Source organism: Salmo trutta, chromosome 14 (assembly GCF_901001165.1).
Source record: "Salmo trutta chromosome 14, fSalTru1.1, whole genome shotgun sequence".
Lineage (NCBI taxonomy): Eukaryota > Metazoa > Chordata > Actinopteri > Salmoniformes > Salmonidae > Salmo > Salmo trutta.
Genome location: NC_042970.1, coordinates 83,975,692 through 84,001,691, shown reverse-complemented (window position 1 = coordinate 84,001,691; position 26,000 = coordinate 83,975,692). Strand labels below are relative to the sequence as shown.

General features: G+C 41.8%; 1 protein-coding gene across 1 annotated transcript; it reads left to right on the top strand.

Annotated features, from left to right (window-relative positions):
* The first annotated feature begins 483 nt into the window (after positions 1-483).
* LOC115147687 (myosin heavy chain, fast skeletal muscle) lies at positions 484-22,217 on the top strand. Its single transcript, XM_029689986.1, has 41 exons — positions 484-510; positions 907-951; positions 1,085-1,312; positions 1,650-1,796; positions 2,009-2,165; positions 3,093-3,120; positions 3,379-3,487; positions 3,639-3,731; positions 3,905-3,965; positions 4,105-4,203; positions 4,539-4,642; positions 5,014-5,152; positions 8,725-8,843; positions 9,011-9,160; positions 9,255-9,425; positions 9,654-9,957; positions 10,317-10,381; positions 10,475-10,562; positions 10,679-10,796; positions 11,894-12,017; positions 12,456-12,592; positions 13,074-13,329; positions 13,567-13,809; positions 14,150-14,326; positions 14,418-14,563; positions 14,743-14,833; positions 15,176-15,565; positions 15,687-15,813; positions 16,001-16,119; positions 16,432-16,628; positions 16,777-16,960; positions 17,071-17,236; positions 17,564-17,688; positions 17,849-18,157; positions 18,379-18,582; positions 18,724-18,849; positions 18,970-19,140; positions 20,789-20,893; positions 20,990-21,085; positions 21,534-21,665; positions 22,096-22,217. Exons 3-41 carry the CDS (start codon positions 1,097-1,099, stop codon positions 22,114-22,116), a joined length of 5,814 nt encoding a protein of 1,937 aa, XP_029545846.1. The 5' UTR covers positions 484-510; positions 907-951; positions 1,085-1,096; the 3' UTR covers positions 22,117-22,217.
* Positions 22,218-26,000: the final 3,783 nt, after the last annotated feature.

Below are 26,000 nucleotides of genomic sequence, written 5' to 3'. Positions count from 1 at the left end.
CGGCCAACTGTCACGAGCATGAGGTGAGGAGACAGTTCAGATGTGTTTACAAGCTAAACAATATAAAAGTAGGTGAACATATATATAAAGTTGTTGATGAGGATTAATGTCACTAAAATGGAACTAAATAAGGTCAGATGAGATTTAATGAAAACTATTTCATGGTGTTGGTGCAACATGGATTCCACTACAGTATTTGAGGATCAGTGGTAGTAACATTGGAACAAATTAGATTAAACAAACTTTTGATATTGGTAATGAAATCTCTCATTTATGTTAATTCACTGAAATTCAATTCGGAGACAAACATTAAAAAGTAATGTAATGGGAGTGTGGTGCTCCTGGAAGTGGGAGGTGCTAGTGATACACAGAAATAAACAGGTCTCTCATCCAATTCATTTCCTTTCCCAGAGTGGTCCATAATTAACTTTTGCTTGGTTAGCACTTCCAACCAGATATAAGGAGGCTGAGGCCCCAACATCCATAAGTCAGATACCTTCTTCCTCTGTGGTAAGACCTCTACACCTCTTTAGATTTTTAAATGTGTCTCGTCCTTGCACTCAGCATCTGAGGCAGTAGCTAACTGCACTATTTGAATTGAGTTCTGTAACATTTTACAATATTAAATCAAGTGGCATTAAAAATAATGTTGTTTTTATTATGTGTTTTGCTTCAAATCTGTAACTTTCATTTACAGTAAAAAGTGGTGCTCCTGCACTTGAAATGGTGTTCTAGAATGTAACTGGGTTTTCAGGGATATTTATTTGAATTCCTAACAGAATGTGTTGATGTGTAGTAAAGGAAAGTTACCAGCTGCACCTGTAGTTGAATTTGACATGTAATGATTGAGATAAATATTTTAGGCTTTAGACTTGTGTGTTTTCACAACACCCTAATGTGTCACAGGGTCCTTCAAGAAGTACACATTCATCTGTAGGAGGGGAAAAGAAGGTGAGACATGGTTTGAGTCTCCACATAAAAAGTGATGAGATTATTCTGTGAGAGACATCGCTCACCTAACTCTGTTGACTGGGGAGGAAGCACCACAGAGTCAATCATGTTTCTTGTTTCATCTCTTTCCTAGTTATCCGTCACCATGAGTACGGACGCGGAGATGCAAGTCTACGGCAAGGCTGCCATATACCTTCGTAAATCTGAGAAGGAGAGGATGGAGGCACAAGCCATGCCCTTTGATTCAAAGAACTCCTGCTATGTGACAGACAAGGTGGAGCTGTACCTTAAGGGTTTAGTCACTGCCAGGGCCGACGGGAAGTGTACTGTGACAGTTACCAAACCTGACGGCAGTAAGGAGGTAAGCCTGATCTGAAAAGTATTCAAGTTCAAGTTTGTGCAATCACTCTAATTCTTAAAAAGTCAACTAAATGCAAAAACAAACTTCCAATGTTTTTTGTAAGCAGAATATAATCTTCAAAGACATCAATTTTATTGCTGCTATTTAAAAATTATATGGAATTTCTCATGTTGACTAGTCAAGAATCTCCAGTTATGTGTCAGTGGGTGATAACAAATTAGTTGGATTAAATGTGGATATGCATTTTTTAAATGATTAAACTTGTATTTAATCAGCAAAAAGCATTCAGTCATGTCTACTTTGATCTGCGTGTAAACTAGGTTTCTGACTGTTTCAGGAAGGAAAAGAGTTCAAAGATGCAGACATCTATGAGATGAATCCCCCTAAGTACGACAAGATTGAGGACATGGCCATGATGACCTACCTGAATGAAGCCTCTGTGTTGTATAACCTCAAAGAGCGTTATGCAGCATGGATGATCTATGTAAGAAACCTGCACATACAAACACACACACATACATGAACATAAGAAATACACACATACAGTACTAGACATAATTAAATGGTATAAACCAAAACATATCAATACAGTAGACCCACATCAGTATTCCAAAGTGCACCCATATCCTCACATAAATCCAGGTAAAAGTACATCTGATTTTGTTAATCCTTTAATTTAATTATTCTTTCATCCAGACCTACTCTGGGCTCTTCTGTGCCACGGTGAACCCCTACAAGTGGCTCCCAGTGTACGACGAAGAGGTTGTCAACGCCTACAGAGGGAAGAAGAGGGTGGAGGCTCCACCACATATCTTCTCCGTCTCTGACAACGCCTTTCAGTTCATGATGATTGGTACGATATCTCATTGATGGATGGCTGGATGGATCAATCAATCAAATGTATTTATAAAGCCCTTTTTACATAAGCAGATGTCACAAAGTGCTTATACAGAAACCCAGCCTGAAACCCTAGACACCAAGCATTGCACACCCTAAGAAAAAACCTAGAGATGAACCATGCTCTGAGGGTTGGCCAGTCCTCTTCTGGCTTGAGATTATAGGAGTACATGGCCATTAAGGCCATACAAAATGTTCAAATGTTCATAGATGACATGCAGGGTCAAATAATTATCACAGTGGCTGTACAGGGTGCAATAGGTCAGCACCTCAGGAGTAAATGTCAGTTGGCTTTTCATAGCTGAGCATTCAGAGGTTGAGACAGCAGGTCAAAAAACTGCAGGTAGCACGTCAGGTGAACAGATCAGTGTTCCATAGCCGCAGGCAGAACAGTTGAAACTGGAGCAGCAACACGACCAGGTGGACTGGGGACAGCCAGGAGTCATCAAGCCAGGTAGTCCTGTGGCATGGTCCTAGGGCTCTGGTCCTCAGAGATAGAGAGAGAGAACACTTAAGTTCATACAGGAATTTCACCAGATTTAAAGGTTGAGACCGAGTCGTCGTCTCTCACACGGATAGACAATCCATAAAAATGGAGCTCTATGGATGTCCATAACTGCATATAGATCTCAAAGTCCATAAGTGCTAATGGATGGATGGATGGATGGATGGACAGATAGATAGTTGGGTGTAAAATCAAATCAAATCAAATTCAAATATGCTTTACAGTTTTCTCATCTAGGTTAGAACAGTTTGCTGGGAATGTCTGATTTCAGTATCCATGAATGGAAAATGTCCAAAATTAAATTCATGATTATACGAATGCAATAATGCACCCATAATGTTGCTTGAGTATGATAAGCAATATGTTTTCTGGTTCCAGATAAGGAGAACCAGTCCGTCCTGATTACGTAAGTTGATTACTAAAATGTCACTTGAGAAAGTATTTCTATTGTAATAAGTTGGGTCACTTGGTGTGATGAAATACATGACAATATGAATGGATTATGACATTAGGCTATGTGTAATAACGAGTTGATGAAAGGGAATATTTGTTAATGATTTACTTATGTTAGAAAACAGGTATTTTTCAATGCTATTTTTGGTGAAAGCCAATCTGACACTCAAACATGTAACTAAAACCCCTCATTCTCTGTCATATAAACCAGTGGAGAATCCGGTGCAGGAAAGACTGTCAACACCAAGCGTGTCATCCAGTACTTTGCCACCATTGCAGTGTCTGGTGGCAAGAAGGAAGCAGACCCCAACAAAATGCAGGTTGGTTGTTCTTATGTTTGCCTTTTAATCACATTTCAGTTTGGTTTCCTGTTAACTTTTTTCCATCGGTGAATCATGTTTCAAGAAATGTGTTCAAGTCATAGAGAAAAACTTTTCCCGTTGCTGAGCAACTTGTGTTTGTCTCAATCAGGGGTCTCTTGAGGATCAGATCATTGCAGCTAACCCTCTGCTGGAGTCTTACGGTAATGCCAAGACAGTGAGGAACGACAACTCGTCTCGCTTTGTAAGTATGAAGGGCATACTGTGGAAGTTACCTTATATTGGAAAAATGTATTTCAGTAGTTCCCTATTGTTATATCAATAGATGTCCAACAAACTGTAACATTTAAAGGGGTCTATCAAAGTAAAATGTTATTTATTTGTTGACCTATTTCTAACCCCCATGCTCTACTATAGGGTAAATTCATCAGGATTCACTTCCAAGCTGGTAAACTGGCTAAAGCTGACATTGAGACCTGTGAGTTGGTTTTGATTGTTTCTCAATGATTTCCTAAATTCACAGATTCTTTTTTGGAGATCTTAACATCAAATTTGATTTCATCTTATGTTTTCTCTCTCTCTCTTTATGTCATTTGCGCTCTCTCTTTCACCCTCAGACCTGCTGGAGAAGTCCAGAGTGTCCTTCCAGCTTCCTGATGAGAGAGGCTACCACATCTTCTTCCAGATGATGACAGGCCACAAACCTGAGCTAGTTGGTACGACAAAGTAGAAGTTCAGAGGATCTCTTCCCACCCCCATCTGTGTAACTTGTTAAAAATATTCATAGTACACACTAATAATACTATTCCAATGAGTACATCTAAGGTATCAAGGCATCTAGAAATTTGGAAGGTCTTTTGGAAATATCTATAAAGTAATGCACCTTGATGCACTAGTCCACATGTCTCAGTCTCCTCTTTTGATGCTATTTATTATATACTACATGTATCATTGAGTCCATCTACTGAGTAAAGGAGGGAGAGATACTGTAAAGGTAAGACAGCAGAATTCTAAGACATTTAACTGACAAGCTGTTCTCCATTGTCCACAGAATTGGCGCTCCTCACCACCAACCCCTATGACTTCCCCATGTGCAGCCAGGGACAGATCACTGTGGCCAGCATCAATGACAATGAAGAGCTGGATGCCACAGATGTGAGTCAAACAAAGGGTTAACCAAACTATAGATATAGAATGGGTAGGACCACCATACATACTGAAGGTCTGTGAAATTCCAACTTGCTAGGAATTTTCATGTATTTTTTGTTTGATTCTAAATGCCTTGTGTTAGTTAAGCATGAACGTAAAGTTACTCTTCATGCCTTCACACTTTGCCTTGAGGCACATACATGTAAGATATCCACAAGAGAGCGCCACTAAGTGCACTGTGGAACTGTGTAAAACTTATTTTGTGCTGCCATCTACTAATGTGTTGGCCAAGCGTCAAATCTATCCATCCCATTCGTTCTGGAGTGAGCACAGAACTGTAGCGTAACGTCACTTTTGTACTTCTTCTTTATTGCCAGGATGCCATTACAATCCTGGGCTTCACTAATGAGGAGAAGCTTGGAATATACAAGCTGACAGGAGCTGTAGTGCACCATGGCAACATGAAATTCAAGCAGAAGCAGCGTGAGGAGCAGGCCGAGCCAGACGGCACAGAGGGTGAGTCCAACTCATAGATATACAATATGTAGAGCATTAGTCCCATTCCCAGTCCCAAACATAGAAATAGAACACCTAAGACAGACAGTGCCACATGAAAGTGTAATGGAAATTCTCCACTAAGGATGCACACTCAATGTAAATGAATCCATCTTTATTAACAGTTAACTGGAGAGGTTCACAAACTCAATACAAGCTTGATGAAAACTCTGACAAGGCATACCCTTTCAGTCCTTATATACTGCTACACAAACAAGTCATATCAGCATGATTTAACTTATTCATTATTAACGGTGGTTCCTGCATGTGACTGACCCATACCTGACGAGGCTTCTTCTCTCAAAGCTGATACCTTGAAACTGAGATACTCCTCTTGGTTCCCAGAGCAATGTTCTAGACGTACTGCCAAATTGCTAATACAGTGACAGTGAGTACAATCACTCACTCGCATGAACCCAACAGAATTGTTAATAAGAAAAAAACATTTTAAGAAAAAGCAGCATTGATCTGAAAACACACAAACATAAAATGTTCCATCACATTCCTCCTTTTATCACTTTCGTTATAATTATTGTAACATGTTAAGGTGAGCATTAGATTATGGCTTAAACTAGCAAAGCAGCTTCTATCAAAATACTTCTATAAAAGTAAGTGAAATCAACACATAAAATGACACTTTATCCTTTCAAACCCTTCATTCTGGGTTATACAATGTAACTAATAACTTATCCTTATTCCATAGGTCTAACACTTGTAAAACCATTGTAGTAGAATGGTTTAACTTAAGACCTTCCTTTCATACAGGTACACACATGCTTCATTAAATACGTTTATTTATAGAAACATCATAAGCGGCAGGGGAGAACTGGAGCTTTGGACTTTCTCTTCAACCTTCTGGTAACTAAGAGACTTGAAAAGAAAAAGAAAAAACGGGAATATGACCAGTGTTAGTAATAGCCTAGCCTGACTCTAGCCTGACTCTAGCCTGACTCTATACCTGATAACATGATGATTCCCACTCTCCCCTAGCCTGACTCTATACCTGATAACATGATGATTCCCACTCTCCCCTAGCCTGACTCTATACCTGATAACATGATGATTCCCACTCTCCCCTAGCCTGACTCTATACCTGATAACATGATGATTCCCACTCTCCCCTAGCCTGACTCTATACCTGATAACATGATGATTCCCACTCTCCCCTAGCCTGACTCTATACCTGATAACATGATGATTCCCACTCTCCCCTAGAATGACTCTACACCTTTAGGATACTGTTCTGCTGTGGTCCATAAAAAAAATGAAGGCTCTAAAAACGCTGACTCATGCTTTCACCTAGGTTTCCTCATCAGGCAACAGGAGAGGTGTTCCCACATCATGTCATCCTCACTTCACCTCTATTTTTCATGCTTATATGCAGTCAACAAGTATAATTATTATTTTCCCAAGTATGATTATTGTTTTCGCAAACAAGCCCTCTCCCCTTCTGAGTCTAGGATGTACAATGAATCTCTGTGGCTAGGCAGGTGGTGTCTCCCAGTCTTCATATCAGTCAGGAGAAGCCTTCAGATTAGGAAGTCCACATTCTTGCAGCCTGCCTCAGTCCTTTGTTAATTACCCAGACTCATCCACAAACAGCTATTTGAGAATAAGCAATTTATATAATGATATACAACAGTGAAGCTATAAGACCTTTTTATACGGCAATAGTTCACAATCTATATAGTTAGCTCTACGATATGACTCTTATCTCACTCTTGTGGAAACATTCTGTCTCAGAGACAGGCCCCCTTTGTACTTTTCCTCCGGCCACAAATACAGTTGCACATAGATCATTCCATCTAACCCATAACACATGAATACTAGGCCACTTTAAGAAACATACTAAAATGTGGTCAAGTCAAATAATTAGTCCCTCATCTGGAACGGTGATCACTCACATGTTCCACACCACCTAGAATACATATTGCCTTGAACAGGGAAGATAGAGAATACATGTTTAATCATTTTCTCTCCTTCTCGGCTTTCCAAATCATTCTTTAAACTGCTGATAAATGATCCCATGCTTCTTGAATCTCTGACTTTAATTTAAGACTCTCAACTTAGCACACATCGACACTGGCAGAATGAACATCTAAAGACATGGGTGTGTACATGTACGACATGTCAACATATCTTTGTCCTTGTCTTACACTGTTCGCCAGTGGCATGTTAGTGACAGATCGGTATCTCAATGCATTTCTATTCTAAATTACTGAATAACATTTCACAGTGTGCAGACCCCCACAATCAACCTAATACCCCCAAATAAACCATTTTGGACAATCCTAAATCAATTACGGGTAACGGTTGACCACTCCTCCTCCCTCCCAGCACTCATTCTTCTGGCGTCACTTCGTTTTCTTCTTAAGATAGCGTTGCAGTTCATCCTCACAATGGTACACATGGAACTCATGCCTGTCAATGTGGATGACCCTTGATAATATCCCGATTTCAATATCCCCAAGCAGACGAAACACTCACCTGAGCCGCCGCCACCAACCTTTGTGGTCCATTCTGTCTTATCCGTTTTCTGGCCTGTGCACAAGCAGCATGAGAAAAGTTTGGAGGCGTTGAGGGTCACACTGTTCTCGGCGGAATGATCCCTTCCATGCATCTAGATACCATCTGTGGTCACCTTCGCCATAACCTCGAGAGAGGACAGACCAGAACAACAGTTTAGGCTATTTCTGATTACGGAAATCCAGAATAACTATTCACTGCATGACAAATTATTACATTCCCAATATTCTTAATTCAAATTTCAAAGAGAATCACAACTGTTCAAACCATTTCAAATGTCAAAGAGAATCAAAACTGTTTGCAAATTGGCTTATACTCCTCTATCATATTGGCAACCTCATGGCAGAGTTACAGGGTCAGGGAGTCAGAGAACAGCAGACCCAATCTGGTGAGATGTGTATTGAAGCCAAACAACAACAGCAATACACTACTTACTAGCATTTACCAGCATTTACATATTATACTGAAATCTCACAAAGTGTCTCTAGCCTTTGAGTGGTCAGGCCTCACCAGAAAGTCAGAGCAAAGGTCATTCAACACCATTAAGTGAGTGTTCTTTCCCCTTTCAGAAGAACATGGGTTATCAGTATAGCTCTTTCCAGTAGGAAAACCCTCTCAATCACTACTGCTAATACACATGGATCACTCTCAAACAATGTTCTACTTTTACCCCTATTGTAAGGATGAGAAACATGCAAAACAAACATGATAACTTTCTCCTTATTGGAAGGCATTGTTTTCATTTTATTCTAACAATGTTACTCTTAATAAAGAAGGATTCATTTACATTGAGTGTTCGTCTTTAGTGGATAATTTCCGTTACAAAAGTCATGCAAGAGAGTTTTTGGAAACCAAATTCCCACCTCCAGAAATGATTTGAAATGATGAATATGGGAGAAAATCAAAACCTAACTCACAAAAAAGTTATCCAAACTATTTTGTCAGTGTGACATCAGAAACAAGCGATCTAGTGTCACTGAATCTGTTGTTGTTGGTTCTCTCTCCAGTGGCTGATAAAATCGCCTACCTGCTGGGCCTGAACTCAGCTGAGATGTTGAAAGCTCTGTGCTACCCCAGAGTGAAGGTCGGCAACGAGTATGTGACCAAGGGACAGACTGTGGCTCAGGTAAGTCAGCCAAACACAGCATCTACCATTTTCTGACCACCGTAATTATTTTGGGGACGAGGGCATTGCTTTTTTAAATGGTGATGTTGTTTATCCCAAGGTCTTATCACCTTATCACCAGACACGGTCAATAGCTAATGCATTAATTTGAGGTATTATAATTGCAGGTTAATAACTCAGTCAGTGCTCTGGCCAAGTCCATCTATGAGAGGATGTTCTTGTGGATGGTCATCCGTATCAATGAGATGTTGGACACCAAGAATCCAAGGCAGTTCTATATCGGTGTGCTTGACATTGCCGGGTTTGAGATCTTTGATGTGAGTATGAGACCAGAACAAGACAATTAGTTGTGATTGAGATGGATTACAGTCTTGTATGATGAAATGATCCCTTTTAAAATAACATCAACAGTACAACAGCATGGAGCAGCTGTGCATCAACTTCACCAATGAGAAACTGCAACAGTTTTTCAACCACACCATGTTCGTCCTGGAGCAAGAGGAGTACAAGAAGGAGGGAATCGTCTGGGCCTTCATTGACTTCGGCATGGATTTGGCTGCCTGCATTGAGCTTATTGAGAAGGTAAGCTGTCTGTGAAGAATGTAATGGACCGCAAAAGCGAAGATCATAGGGAGCCCTGTGTGAGATATTGTCACAGTGGTACAACGTATCTGACTGTTGAGAACTCAATATGTTTCCTATTATGTACCCCAAAATGAATATAATCATATAATAGCATGTATACTATAGGAATAAATGTGATCCTAAATGGAAATATCACTAATTTGATATACATCTATTTTCGTAAAGCCATTGGGCATCTTCTCCATCCTTGAAGAGGAGTGCATGTTCCCCAAGTCTTCAGACACTACCTTCAAGGACAAGCTGTACGCCCAGCATCTTGGCAAAACAAAGGCATTTGAGAAGCCCAAGCCTGCCAAAGGCAAGGCAGAGGCCCACTTCTCCCTGGTGCATTACGCCGGTACTGTGGACTACAACATCACTGGGTGGCTGGAGAAGAACAAGGATCCCTTGAATGACTCAGTTTGTCAACTGTATGGGAAGTCCGGAGTAAAAATTTTGGCTGCCCTGTATCCCCCTCCCCCTCCTGAGGGTAAGACAAGCATCATGTCACAATATTTAACTAAATACTAGTTACAACTCAGACCCAAATGTTCTTTAAAGTCTTAGAATGTATCACAATTTCTCAACGTTTATTACTGGGTTGATTTACTCATAGACTTGGTTAATTGAATCATGGAGTAGGTCTTATTTAACATAATCTCATTGGCAGCATTTGCCTCTAGATAAGTGTGAAGTTAACCAGATTCTCTGATTTATAATTAGTGTGCTTGCTGAAGACAAGACCACTCTAGATTTCTTACATACTCTTATTACTATTATTCTATTTATTCCACCCACTCTAGGAAATGTACTTTTCTAGTTATCTCTAACGTTTCCCCATTTTAACAGATAAAGCCAAGAAAGGAGGCAAGAAGAAGGGTGGTTCCATGCAGACTGTGTCCTCCCAGTTCAGGGTGAGCTTTTGAAATGTGTTTATTCAGTCCTTCAAAAGGTGCATTAATTATCATAAATGATGTCTGAGAAAATGGTTTGTAACCCTCTTACAGGAGAACTTACATAAGCTGATGACCAACTTGAGGAGCACTCATCCTCACTTTGTGCGCTGCCTGATCCCCAACGAGTCAAAGACTCCAGGTACAATAAATATTGAGTTAAATATGTAATCTTATCAGTACAGTACCAGTAACCTTAACAATTCCAATCTTTAACCTGTTTATGAGTATTAAATGAGACTTGGTTTGTTTTACCAGGTCTGATGGAGAACTTCCTGGTTATCCACCAGCTCAGGTGTAATGGTGTACTGGAGGGTATCAGGATCTGCAGAAAGGGCTTCCCCAGCAGAATCATCTATGCTGACTTCAAGCAGAGGTACATACGTGCAAGCATGCACAACACACACACACACACACACACACACACACACACACACACACACACACACACACACACACACACACACACACACACACACACACACACACACACATACATACACACACACAGAAATTATTGGCACTCTTGATAAAGATGAGCAGAAAAGACTGTATCAAATAAATAACACTGATACTGAGCTATATTGTATGGTCTAACATTTGTGACAATTATATTATTTTATACTCAGAGAAAACGATTTTGTTTAACAATTCATATTTTATTTCAAGATAGGGCTCATAATTATTGACACACCTGTTTTCAATACGAGGATAATGGCACTGAGTCTTTCTCTAGAATGTTGTATGAGATTGGAGATCACATGGAGAGGGATCTTGGACCATTCCTCCTTCCATAATCCTTCCAGATCCTTGATATCCATCATTCAAACCACAGGTTTTCAATGGGGTTCAAGTCTGGAGACTGAGATGGCCATAGTAAAATGTTGATTTTGTGTTCGATTAAAGATTGTGTGCTTGGGGTTATTGTCTTGCTGAAATACTCACCTGTGGCCATGTTTCAGCCTCCTGGCTGAGGCAACCGAGTTTTTGGCAAAAATGTCATGGTACTGGGTAAAGTTCATGATGCCGTTGACCTTAACGAGGGCCCCCGGATCATTTGACGTAAAGTAGCCCCATAACATCAAAGATCCTCCACCATATTTTACAGTAGGTGTGGGGTTATTTTCCTCATATACATATTTTACAGTAGGTATGGGGGTTATTTTCCTCATATACATATTTTACAGTAGGTATGGGGGTTATTTTCCTCATATACATATTTTACAGTAGGTATGGGGTTATTTTCCTGATATACATATTTTACAGTAGGTATGGGGTTATTTTCCTGAAATACATATTTTTTTAGAATCCAAAAAGCATTTTGATCATACAATATAGCTCAGTATTTGTATTAATCATTTTTTACAGTCTACTTTGCTCATCTGTATCAAGGGTGCCAATCATTTTGAACCTCACTGTATACCAATCAACCAATTACAACTTGGCAGATTTTAAAACTGTCCCCTCATTCAGGTACAAAGTACTGAATGCCAGTGTCATCCCTGAGGGCCAGTTCATGGACAACAAGAAGGCTTCTGAGAAGCTGCTTGGATCCATTGATGTGAATCACGAGGATTACAAGTTTGGACACACCAAGGTCAGTCAAATACCCCCAGTAAAAGCTGACAACAAAACACAACTTGAATGATAATTTAAACCCGTACCATATAAAATCTCTCCAGGTGATCTATCCATCCTTTTGTTCTTTCTTCTTCATTTCACTAATGGAAAAGGTGGAAAAACATTGTAGTGTTTTTCTTCATAGTCATGCATCACAAGTATAGAAGAGAAACTAAACTGATAATCATGTACATTGTGTTGGAGTGGTATGGCTTCAGTTATCTGATTCTGTTTAGATTATTAATCTACTGTACAATAACTAACTTAGAAACAACCTATCACATGGTTTGTTTGTAACCATTACATTGTTAATGTTGTTTAAATCAATCTAGTGGTGTTGTTCCCCTCTTTTGATTTAACCGTTTCTATCTGTCACCATCTGTGGTTCCATTGACCATGTTAACCTGTGTCTCAGGTGTTCTTCAAAGCCGGTCTGCTGGGTGTCCTGGAGGAGATGAGAGATGAGAAGCTGGCCTCTCTGGTCGGCATGGTCCAGGCTCTCAGCCGTGGATTCCTCATGAGGAGAGAGTTTAGCAAGATGATGGAGAGGAGGTGAGGAATAGTAGACATCTTGGCAAAGCTTTCTGTCAACCACCTGTATCTAAAGCATTATGATTACATACTGTATATGCTGTGAGTTGTTCAGAATGAGAAAGTACATCTTATAATGGTCTACTAAAGCTTTTGGGTTAATTAATTGAAAAGTCAAAAATGTTAAAAAATTGATGTAGCAACTAAGGATTCTAGCTTTATAGCTGCAGTTTGGGATTTGGCTGTTCAACTGTCATTTAAATGTGTGGTATTTACCTTTTAATTCTTGAATAATATAAAATGTCTCATGAGCTTAGCATGACTGTCAATCCTTGCATCTAGAGAGCTGTCTATGAATTTAAGAGGGGTTATATTTCCCTAGCCCCATTCCTCAGCTGTAAACAAACAGTGGCAGGTGGTTCTGTTTTGTTGTTCATCTAATCACAGAATGTAGCTTCAAGCATGTCACTCACCATGCCACTCCATCCTTTCTGTCGACCAGAGAATCAATTTATGCCATCCAGTACAACATCCGCTCATTCATGAATGTGAAAACCTGGCCATGGATGAAGTTGTACTTCAAGATCAAGCCCCTGCTGCAGAGCGCTGAGACTGAGAAGGAGCTGGCCAACATGAAGGAGAACTATGAGAAGATGAAGACAGACCTGGCAAAGGCTCTGTCTACAAAGAAGCAAATGGAGGAGAAGTTGGTGTCCCTGACGCAGGAGAAGAACGACCTGGCGCTCCAAGTCGCATCTGTGAGTCAGCAACTACCCTCGTATGGGCACATTTACATACACATGAATACACACACATACACAGACATATGAACACACTGTAAAGTATGTGGCTAACTCACACATTTTTATTGACCATGTTATATATTGTATATATTTCATGAATTTCTACTGATTTGCTCTGACCTCTTTGAGTAAAATGTATATTTTGATACACAAAGTGAGGCTCTGATTTGTTTACTCCTGTTCTGAAACCAGGAAGGAGAGAGTCTGAACGATGCTGAGGAAAGGTGCGAGGGGCTCATCAAGAGCAAGATCCAGCAGGAGGCCAAACTCAAAGAGACGACCGAGAGGCTGGAGGATGAGGAGGAGATCAATGCTGAGTTGACTGCCAAGAAGAGGAAGCTGGAGGATGAGTGCTCTGAGCTGAAGAAGGACATTGATGACCTGGAGCTCACCCTGGCCAAAGTGGAGAAGGAGAAGCACGCCACTGAAAACAAGGTCTTGTGTCTTACCATAGACAGTCTAACCAAACAATAATCCAATCAAAACATAGCTTAACAGAAATGGAATTCAAGTTGTATTGTGGGTGCAGGAAAAATTAAGACACAATAGTGGAATTTCAGTTGTAGGGTACTCCCAACAGTCATTGCATGTTCTGCTCCCCCTCATTTATGATTTCCATTCAGTACACTGACATTGTGAACACTGCTATCTAGTGTTGAATCTTTAGTACAGTAATTGTTGATTAAAAAAATTATCGAAATGAAATGAATCCAATATATAACAAACTAAATCTCCCCTTTACGGTGAAGTATAATTATGTTGTGGCCATTTACAGGTTAAAAACCTGACAGAGGAGATGGCGTCTATGGATGAGAGTGTTGCCAAGCTGACCAAGGAGAAGAAAGCCCTCCAAGAGGCCCACCAGCAGACACTGGATGACCTGCAGGCAGAGGAGGACAAAGTCAACACTCTGACCAAGGCCAAGACCAAGCTGGAACAGCAAGTGGACGACGTGAGTTTGACATTTTGGCCATGAAAGCATGTAAGATGATATTATCCTCAGTTGTTAGATTTGAAGAATATATGTTTTTTTTATCTTCTAGCTTGAAGGTTCTCTGGAGCAAGAGAAGAAGCTCCGTATGGACCTTGAGAGATCCAAGAGAAAGCTGGAGGGAGATCTGAAACTGGCCCAGGAGTCCATAATGGACCTGGAGAATGACAAGCAGCAAGCTGATGAGAAAATCAAGAAGTAAACACAAACAAATGACTACAGTATTACCTGCTATAATGGTTGTTCTTGACTAATTATTGTAATTACTAATTAGCACTTGAATGGTATTCATAAAAGCAAAGTGAATGGTATAATACTCTCCCTTTACACTATCAAACAAAAACAAACTCTGCAATCGACGTATTTTTGATTCTTAGGAAGGACTTTGAGACCACCCAGCTCCTCAGCAAGGTTGAGGATGAGCAGTCTCTGGGAGCTCAGCTGCAGAAGAAGATCAAGGAACTCCAGGTACAGTAGAGGATATAAGCTCCAGTAAAGAAAAGCACAGACTTGAATAATTTCCTGAAAAACATTATTTTGGTAGCACACATTTTTCCAGGTGGCTTATGATGGCTGAGTAGGTTGGAAGATGGTGCTTCTTCCTGGAGATTCTAAACATTGTAAAGATGGTGCTTCTTACCATTGTGATTTTGGTTCCTGCATGTGACACTGTCTACTGAATATATTAGTGTAACTGGCTTTGTATTAAACACATTTATGCTAAATATACATACTATTATAATTTTGTGAGGTTCAATTGTTTCATCTGTATTGTAGTGTTCATCCCCCTGCTCCTGCCCCCTGTTCTAGGCCCGTATTGAGGAGCTGGAGGAGGAAATTGAGGCTGAGCGCGCTGCCAGGGCTAAGGTTGAGAAGCAGAGGGCCGATCTCTCCAGGGAACTTGAGGAGATCAGCGAGAGGCTGGAGGAGGCCGGAGGCGCCACTGCTGCTCAGATTGAGATGAACAAGAAGCGTGAGGCTGAGTTCCAGAAGCTGCGTCGTGATCTTGAAGAGTCCACCCTGCAGCATGAGGCCACAGCCGCCGCTCTGCGCAAGAAGCAGGCCGACAGTGTGGCTGAGCTCGGGGAGCAGATCGACAACCTGCAGCGCGTCAAGCAGAAGCTGGAGAAGGAGAAGAGCGAGTACAAGATGGAGATTGATGACCTCTCCAGCAACATGGAGGCCGTCGCCAAGGCTAAGGTGAGTAGTAATGTTTTGGTCAAGAAGTGTTGAGGATGGTCAACTACATTACCATTCAAGTGAACTGAAGTTGACAGCAGTCAAATATATAAAGTAATGATGGAACATGTTTCACTAACAGGGCAATCTGGAGAAGATGTGCCGTACTCTTGAGGACCAGCTGAGTGAGCTCAAGACTAAGAATGATGAGAATGTTCGCCAGGTCAACGACATCAGCGGACAGAGGGCCAGACTCCTGACAGAAAATGGTAACATCAACAATGAACAACAAGCCAATGCTTTCCTTCAGTAGAACACAACATGTATTATGGGCTAAATCCACATAGTTTCTACTGTACTATTCACCACCTAAAATTGCCCTACGATTCCTCAACATACGTTTTCAATCTTAGAAAACAGTGACCCTATTAACAAGATGTCCCTCTGTCCCTGCAGGTGAGTTTGGCCGCCAGCTGGAGGAGAAGGAAGCCCTGGTGTCTCAGCTGACCAGAGGAAAACAGGCCTTCACTCAGCAGGTGGAGGAGCTGAAGAGGGCGATTGAGGAGGAGGTCAAGGTAAGGGACTCAAAATGGACTCCACCATCCACAGAGTTTAGAGCTATATCTTTATATACACGGTGACTACGCCACCCTCAGAGATTCCTGTTGTCTCTCCACCCTCAGAGACTTCTACTGTCTCTCCACCCTCAGAGACTTCTACTGTCTCTCCACCCTCAGAGACTTCTACTGTCTCTCCACACTCAGAGACTCCTACTGTCTCTCCACCCTCAGAGACTTCTACTGTCTCACCACGCTCAGAGACTTTGACCATAATTTGTTTTATTATCTCTCTCATCTCTCTTTGCATTTTGTCTTTCTTTCTCACAGGCTAAAAATGCACTGGCCCACGGTGTTCAGTCTGCCCGCCATGACTGTGACCTCCTGAGGGAGCAGTTTGAGGAGGAGCAGGAGGCCAAGGCAGAGCTGCAACGCGGTATGTCCAAGGCCAACAGTGAGGTGGCTCAGTGGAGGACTAAGTATGAAACTGATGCCATCCAGCGCACAGAGGAGCTGGAGGAGGCCAAGTGAGTCGCACGCAACAGAAAAAACTCAGATATGGTGTGGATGGTGAGAGTGGTAGGGGGCAAATGAGAAAATGTTTCATCAATATGTATTGTTTGTCAAAATGTTAAAATAAATTACACCATAAAACCACCGTCTCTTGTCCAACAGGAAGAAGCTGGCCCAGCGTCTACAGGATGCCGAGGAGACCATTGAGGCGACCAACTCCAAGTGCGCCTCCCTGGAGAAGACCAAGCAGAGGCTGCAGGGAGAGGTGGAGGACCTCATGATTGATGTTGAGAGAGCCAACGCATTGGCCGCCAACCTCGATAAGAAGCAGAGGAACTTTGACAAGGTGAAAATTAATAAACCTATATTTTTTATCAATTGTATAATTGTTGCATATTTCTAATTTAAAAACTCTTCATCTTCGACTTATAATGAAAATTCCATGGATTTCCCTAGGTTCTGGCAGAGTGGAAGCAGAAGTATGAGGAGGGCCAGGCTGAGCTCGAAGGAGCTCAGAAGGAGGCTCGCTCTATGAGCACTGAACTCTTCAAGATGAAGAACTCCTACGAGGAGGCTCTGGATCATCTGGAGACTCTGAAGAGAGAGAACAAGAACCTGCAACGTGAGCATTTGACAGCAGTTATATTTGGCTCATGTTTGACTAGTGTTTTGAAAATGGAGGGAACTCCAATCATCAAAACTATTATTACACCATTTCAGAAATGTCATGTTCTACATAATTTGTATATATTGTTTTACTTGTAGACAGTACTCTTTTGAATATTCCAAATAAGTGGTAGGAAATTATATTTGCAAGATACTATGAGGTAATGTTAGTTAGTGAATTTTTAATATGATTCAATGTCAAATTAACGCACTGGCATATCCACTGAAAATCTCCAAAGTCTAAACTTAATGTGTGTGTGTGTGTGTGTGTGTGTGTGTGCAGAGGAAATCTCTGACCTGACTGAGCAGATCGGCGAGACTGGCAAGAGCATCCATGAGCTGGAGAAGGCCAAGAAGACCGTGGAGACAGAGAAGTCTGAGATCCAGACCGCTCTGGAGGAGGCTGAGGTACAAACTACAGCTGTTTGATGGGAAAGCAATGTTACACTAGACAATGCCAGCTACAGTCCAATGATGCCTGTATTTGAGTTTATTGTAGTCATATATATTTAATTCCTACATACAAATGTATTGAACACAACTGGCCTGACTGCTTCTGTTTGTCCAGGGAACACTGGAGCACGAGGAATCCAAGATTCTGCGTGTGCAGCTGGAGCTGAACCAGATCAAGGGTGAGGTGGACAGGAAGATCGCTGAGAAGGATGAGGAGATGGAGCAGATCAAGAGGAACAGCCAGAGGGTGGTTGACTCCATGCAGAGCACCCTGGACTCTGAGGTCAGGAGCAGGAATGACGCCCTGAGGGTGAAGAAGAAGATGGAAGGAGACCTGAATGAGATGGAGATCCAGCTGAGCCACTCCAACAGGCAGGCCGCTGAGGCCCAGAAACAGCTGAGGAACGTCCAGGGACAGCTCAAGGTAAAGGGATTGGGACATCAGGCTCAAAACCCTGAACATGGAGAGGGATTTGTTTGTGAATCTGTAGAAAAGAATAGAACAGAGGAATTGAATAGAGTGGACAATGCACTGTAGAAAGTTAGGGATACTGGGTAAATTCTTCCAAATGAACATTTATATCACCCATCCTATCACCCCTATTTCCACAAGTCCTAATGAACGTATGTCCTTGTGAATCACAGGATGCCCAATTGCACCTTGATGATGCCGTCCGTGTCGCAGAAGACATGAAGGAGCAGGCAGCCATGGTGGAGCGCAGAAACGGTCTGATGGTGGCTGAAATTGAGGAGCTGAGAGTTGCTCTGGAGCAGACAGAGAGAGGCCGCAAAGTGGCTGAGACTGAGCTGGTAGACGCCAGCGAGCGTGTTGGACTGCTGCACTCCCAGGTATGGGTCAAAAGCCATTTCCAACCAAGCATACTGTTAAAACACACCTTGAACTCAACAATGCTTGCATTGAGAGTTTAATCATTTCAGCCTTGTAAATTATCTTTAGAGCTAAACAAATCATCTTGTTTCCTCCTGCAGAACACCAGCCTTCTGAACACCAAGAAGAAGCTGGAGACTGACCTGGTGCAGGTGCAGGGAGAGGTGGATGACATCGTCCAGGAGGCCAGGAATGCAGAGGAGAAGGCCAAGAAGGCCATCACTGACGTGAGTCCTTGAATTACATCAACTTGATTTGTCCCTAAGGGCCAATGGTAGCTGGGCTGGTTACGAACAACAAAGATCTCAGAGGAACGTTATGATGAATTAAACAAACTACTTTTCCAGGCGGCAATGATGGCTGAGGAGCTGAAGAAGGAGCAGGACACCAGTTCTCACCTGGAGAGGATGAAGAAGAACCTGGAAGTCACAGTCAAGGACCTGCAGCACCGCCTGGATGAGGCTGAGAATCTGGCCATGAAGGGAGGCAAGAAGCAGCTCCAGAAACTGGAGTCCAGGGTGAGTTATCAGCAGGGTGGATTTGGGGTTGAATTAAAAGACAGTTTGCTGGAAATGTATTTGATCATGTAAAATACACCTCAGCATTTTGCAATTACTTTTTCTCTCATTAACCCACCTAAATCAGGAGTTCCCAAATGTCTTTGCATCAGGGACCCCTTCATAATATCAGAACACAAATGTTACATTAGATTGCGATATAATTAGCATCCACACAGTTTTACTATGACTTCAGCAGTGCATGGTCAGACTAATCAAGTCTTGGCCCCTGGGAAAGAACATTTGAAAGTCCCCTCTCTTGGCATCAGAGGGAATATTTTCCAGTTTTAAAGCATAAATTACAGTTATGTTCAAAACAAAAACATTGGGAATATGTTACACTTATGTTATGGAGTTGAGAACAATTGGAGCCAAGATATAAAAATGTATTTATCTAGTTGTTTCATTTAGGCTTGTACAATTCTTCTAAACTGCTGTCACGCCCTGACCATAGAGAGCCCTTGGTTCTCTATTGTGTTTAGGTCAGAGCGTGAGTAGGGGGGTGTTCTAGTCATTCTATTTCTATGTTGGTGACTTGTATTGTTCCCAATTAGAGGCAGCTGTTAATCGTTGCTTCTAATTGGGGATCATATTTAGTAAGCCCTTTCTCCCACCTGCTTTGTGGGATATTGTTTTGTGTCTGTGTATGTAGTGCAACTGTGGTCATGGTTTCGTTGTTGGTTATTATTTATTTTTTGGGGGGGTAGTTTCACTTTGAATAAAGATCTGGAACTCAACTCAAGCTGCGCCTTGGTCCGCTCTGTATGACAATCGTGACAACTGCAAGTTAATTAATAGATTCAATAATAATAATACAAATTCATGATACATGAAAACGCATTCATCCAATTCATCTCAAAGTAATATTTAATTTCTCTCTCTCTCTAGATCGCTATCAGCTACATGTCTCATTTACTCTTTGCAAAAGGGCCGTTACTAGGGAAGCTAGTGTTGCTATGCGGGGCTACCAGCTAGAAGGCTAACGGCTAAATTAGCTTGTAGGCTACAGGATTTTCATAAGTTCATGAAAACATAACATCTTAACAAACATTACTCTCTAGAATATGGTGCTTTTCCACTCGCTTAACTTAAAAATAAAGGCATACAAATGTATTTATGTCAGTGCTTCTGTCTTGCTGTGGCAAACTTCGCAATCCCCCATAACAGAAGCAAACTCATAACATTAAAACAGGCGAGTGGCGGCCTCTATTGGCCATACTGGTACTGCAATATGCACTGCAAAATGCACGACAAAATCGGTCAAATAAAAAAAGAGTCCTATATATTATAACTACAAGAAGAATTGAGTTTAATTTTTTTTTACAATTGTTGGAATAGTGTGCCTACCGATATCCCTGTGAGCCTCCCACACCCATGTTGTACATCTTAGGGTTAAGAACATAAATAGTGGATTAATAATATTACATTGTATTGTATTGGACCTTCTAATCTTGTTCCACAGATCCTTGGTAGTTTCATCCACTTGGAAAAGTACTTAGTGGAAGACAACAATTGTGCCTCCTTGACTGGGTAGAAGACTCTACCTCTGTTTAACAAAGATTTGTTTCACCACCTCAAACAAATGCCTAAATGTATTTGTTCCACAAAGGTGCGTGAGCTCGAGACTGAGGTGGAGGCCGAGCAGAGAAGAGGTGTAGATGCGGTAAAGGGAGTTCGGAAGTATGAGCGCAGAGTCAAGGAGCTCACTTACCAGGTAAGAGAAAGTGCATTCTTTACACACTTGACACTAACACAGACAGGTTTGTGTATAAAACTATTGTGACATTGATTCTTTGATCTTCTCCCACAGACTGAGGAGGATAAGAAGAATGTTAGCAGACTTCAGGACCTGGTAGATAAGCTGCAGATGAAAGTGAAGGCCTACAAGAGGCATTCTGAGGAAGCGGTGAGTCACATATTGAGTTAAATACTCTGAGTGCATAAATTCAACATAAAAAAATAAAATAATCCCCAGTAAACATTACAAACCTTAATGTCCATACAATTTAGTTTGAAGTAAGTGTTGCTACAGCACATCAGTCAACAGGGATAATTGATAGTGCAAGTAATTGCTGATGAAATTATACACCTTTCTGAGTGCCTCCTATTCCTATGTGTAACCAACTTAAAGGAGAGGGGGTTGAATAAGAATTTGCTCGTCTAGTGATTGTGCTGGAGGCGGTTTGATCCCCTGTTCTGACACTCACTTCTTCTGTTGTATCATCTGTCTACCTGTATAGATCGCTATCCTAAATCTGTCTTTTTTTTATTTAAAAAAGTTGACAGAATATTAATTTGCTACCTGAAGCATCAAACTTGAAATGCTGATGCTCTTCTCTCTTTTCCTCACCCAGGAGGAAGCAGCAAACCAGCACATGTCTAAGTTCAGGAAGGTTCAGCATGAGCTGGAGGAGGCTGAGGAGCGTGCTGACATCGCTGAGACTCAGGTCAACAAGCTCAGAGCCAAGACCCGTGACTCTGGAAAGGTACAGAACTGCTGCTAAACCTATACCTGACTCATGCTCAGATATGACCACATCAACACCACCTATGATTCAGTCTTCACAGAGGTCAATACTGACCTTTTACACTTGTTCAGCTGTATTTAAGATCACCAAGCAGCACATTTCAGGAATTGCTAATAAAGAAAGGTTAATTCTGTTGGTACTTCAAAATTTAAAATCCAAGCTGAGCACTGAGCATTAATGCTTGATATATTATATTCTGTCCAAGTCTATCCATATATTTATCATGTTCATTATTATTACTGATCCATTATATTCTAATCAAGTCTATCCATATATTTATCATGTTCATTATTATTACTGATCCATTATATTCTAACCAAGTCTATCCATATATTTATCATGTTCATTATTATTACTGATCCATTTTATTCTATCTTTCTTCGTACAGGGAAAAGAAGTTGCTGAATAAACAAGACCAAAGTCTTATCATTTTCCTGTGTTTCATAAAATATGGTTTTCATGGTGAAATGTTGAGCATTGATTAAAAACATGTAGGCCTACATAAACTTCCTTTGTGACTGTGGACTTATTACTCAGCAAACAGATTTTTCAAACAATAAAATATTGTACTTTAATTAATGGAGCAATTTGGGATTCCAAAAACAACAAAGCGGTAACTTTTTTTGGTAAACATCTGAGGGATGAGGATGGAGAAATGTAACCACTATCAAATTCTCAGACTGAGCTCTGGATGTAAGGACTGACCATCCATAACATAAAAATTATAGTTTTAACTCTTCACACTCTTTACACTGGGATTGTAGGGATATTCTCAGAACTATGTTCGCAGAAAACAACAAACCAGAGTTTAGCATTTTTTTTCCATTTAATTAAATTTCACCTTTATTTAACCAGGTAGGCTAGTTGAGAACAAGTTCTCATTTAAAACTGCGACCTGGCCAAGATAAAGCAAAGCAGTTCGACACATACAACAACACAGTTACACATGGAATAAACAAACATGCAGTCAATAATACAGGATAAAAAAGTCTATATACAGTGTGTGCAAATGAGGTAAGATAAGGGAAGTAAGGCAATAAATAGGCCATAGTGGCAAGGTAATTCTGATATAGCAATTAAACACTGGAGTGATAGATGTGCAGAAGGTGAATGTGCAAGTAGAAATACTGGGGTGCAAAGGAGCAAAATAAATAAATACAGTATGGGGATGAGGTAGTTGGATGGGCTGTTTACAGATGGGCTATGCACAGGTGCAATGATCTTTGAGCTGCTCTGACAGCTGGTGCTTAAAGCTGATTTTTGCAGTACGTTCCAGTCATTGGCAACAGAGAACGGGAAGGAAAGGCGGCCAAAGGAGGAATTGGCTTTGGGGGTGACCATTGAAATATACTTGCTGAATAACGTGCTGCGGGTGTGTGCTGCTATGGTGACCAGTGAGCTGAGATAAGGCGGGGCTTTACCTAGCAAAGACTTGTAGATGACCTGCAGCCAGTGGGTTTGGCGAAGAGCATGAAGGGAGGGCCAGCCAACGAGAGTGTACAGGTCGCAGTGGTGGGTAGTACATGGGGCTTTGGTGACAAAACAGATGGCACTGTGATAGACTGCATCCAATTTGTTGAGTAGAGTGTTGGAGGCTATTTTGTAAATGACATCGCCGAAGTTGAGGATCGCTAGGATGGTCAGTTTTACGAGGGTATGTTTGGCAGCATGAGTGAAGGATGCTTTGTTTGCGAAATAGGAAGCCGATTCCAGATTTAATTTGGATTGGAGATGCTTAATGTGGGTCTAAAAGGAGAGTTTATAGTCTAACCAGACACCTAAGTATTTGTAGTTGTCCACATATTCTAAGTCAGAACCGTACAGAGTAGTGATGCTGGAAGGGCGGGCAGGTGCGGGCACTGATCGGTTGAAGAGCATGCATTTAGTTTTACTTGCATTTAAGAGCAGTTGGAGGCCATGGAAGGAGAGTGGTATGGCATTGAAGCTCGTCTGGAGGTTAGTTAACACAGTGTCCAAAGAAGGGCCAGAAGTATACAGAATGGTGTTGTCTGCGTAGAGTTGGATCAGAGAATCACCAGCAGCAAGACCGATGTCATTGATGTATACAGAGAAGAGAGTCAACCCGAGAATTGAACCCTATGGCACCCCCATAGAGACTGCCAGAGGTCCGGACAACAGGCCCTTCAATTTGACACACTGAACTCTATCTGGGAAATAGTTGGTGAACCAGGCGAGGCAGTCATTTGAGAAACCAAGGCTGTTGAGTCTGCCGATAAGAATGTGGTGATTGACAGGTTGATGAATACGGCTGCACAGTATTGTCTCTTATCGATGGTGGCTATGATATCGTTTAGGACCTTGAGCGTGGCTGAGGTGCACCCATGACCAGCTCGGAAACCAGACTACATAGCGGAGAAGGTACGGTGGGATTCGAAACGGTCGGTGATTTGTTTGTTAACTTGGCCTTCGAAGACCTTAGAAAGGCAGGGTAGGATAGATATAGGTCTGTCGCAGTTTGGGTCTACAGTGTCTCCCCCTTTGAAGACGGGGATGACTGCAGCAGCTTTCCAATCTTTGGGGATCTCAGACGATATGAAAGAGAGGTTGAACAGGGGTTGAATAGGGGTTGCAACAATTTCGGCAGATCATTTTAGAAAGAGAGGGTCCAGATTTTCTAGCCCGGCTGATTTGTAGGGGTCCAGATTTTGCAGCTCTTTCAGAACATCAGCTATCTGGATTTGGGTGAAGGAGAAATGGGGGAGGCTTGGGCGAGTTGCTGTGGGGGGTACGGGGCTGTTGACCAGGGTAGGGGTAGCCAGGTGGAAAGCATGGCCAGCTGTAGAAAAATGCTTATTGAAATTCTCAATTATCGTGGATTTATCGGTGGTGACAGTGTTTCCTAGCCTCAGAGCAGTGGGCAGCTGGGAGGAGGTGCTCTTATTCTCCATGGGCTTTACAGTGTCCCAGAACTGTCTTGAGTTTGTGCTACAAGATGCAAATTTCTGTTTGAAAAAAGCTAGCCATAGCTTTCCTAACCGCTTGTGTATTTTGGTTCCTTCTTCCCTGAAAGTTGCATATCACGGGGGCTATTCGATGCTAATGCAGTACGCCACAGGATGTTTTTGTGCTGGGTCAAGGGCAGTCAGGTCTGAAGTGAACCAAGGGCTATATCTATTCCTGGTTCAATTTTTTTTGAATAAGGCATGCTTATTTAAGATGGTGAGGAAGGCACTTTTAAAGAATAACCAGGCATCCTCTACTGACGGGATGAGGTCAATATCCTTCTAGGATACCCGGGCCAGGTCGATTAGAAAGACCTGCTCGCTTAAGTGTTTTAGGGAGCGTTTGACAGTGATGAGGGGTGGTCGTTTGACCGTAGACCCATTACGGATGCAGGCAATGAGGCAGTGATCGCTGAGATCTTGGTTGAAGACAGCAGAGTTGTATTTGGAGGGCAAGTTGGATAGGATGATATCTATGAGGGTGCCTGTCTTTACAGGCTCATTGATAATTTTGGGAGATTGAGGGCATCAAGCTTAGATTGTAGGATGGCCGGGGAGTTAAGCATGTCCCAGTTTAGGTCACCTAGCAGCATGAGCTCTGAAGATAGATGGGGGCAATCAATTCACATATATGGTGTCCATGGCACAGCTGGGGGCAGAGGGTGGTCTATAGCAAGCGGTAACGGTGAGAGACTTGTTTCTGGAAAGGTGGATTTTTAAAAGTAGAAGCTCGAATTGTTTGGGTACAGACATGGATAGTAAGACAGAGCTCTGCAGGCTATCTCTGTAGTAGATTGTCACACTGCCCCCTTTGGCAGTTCTATCTTGTCGGAAAATGTTATAGTTAGGGATGGAAATTTCAAGGTTTTTGGTGGTCTTCCTAAGCCAGGATTCAGACATGGCTAGGACATCCGGGTTGGCAGAGTGTGCTAAAACAGTGGATAAAACAAACTTGGGGAGGAGGCTTCTAATGTTAACATGCATGAAACCAAGGCTTTTACGGTTAAAGAAGTCTGCAAATGAGAGCGCCTGGGGAATGGGAGTGGAGATAGGCACTGCAGGGCCTGGATTAACCTCTACATCACCAGAGGAACAGAGGAGGAGTAGGATAAGGATACGACTAAAGGCTATAAGAACTGGTCATCTAGTACGTTCGGAAGCAGGTTTCTGGGCGTGATAGAATAGATTCAAGGCATAATGTACAGACAAAGGTATGGTAGGATGTGAATACAGTGGAGGTAAACCTAGGCATAGAGTGACTATTAGAGAGATATTGTCTCTAGAAACATCATTTAAACCAGGTGATGTCACCGCATGTGTGGGAGGTGGA

Coding starts and splice junctions, on each gene's coding strand:
- LOC115147687 (XM_029689986.1), top strand. CDS start 1,097: ATGAGTACGGACGCGGAGATGCAAGTCTACGGCAAGGCTGCCATATAC. Junction 3,121..3,378: donor AACCAGTCCGTCCTGATTAC/GTAAGTTGATTA, acceptor CATATAAACCAG/TGGAGAATCCGGTGCAGGAA. Junction 9,426..9,653: donor GCATTGAGCTTATTGAGAAG/GTAAGCTGTCTG, acceptor ATTTTCGTAAAG/CCATTGGGCATCTTCTCCAT.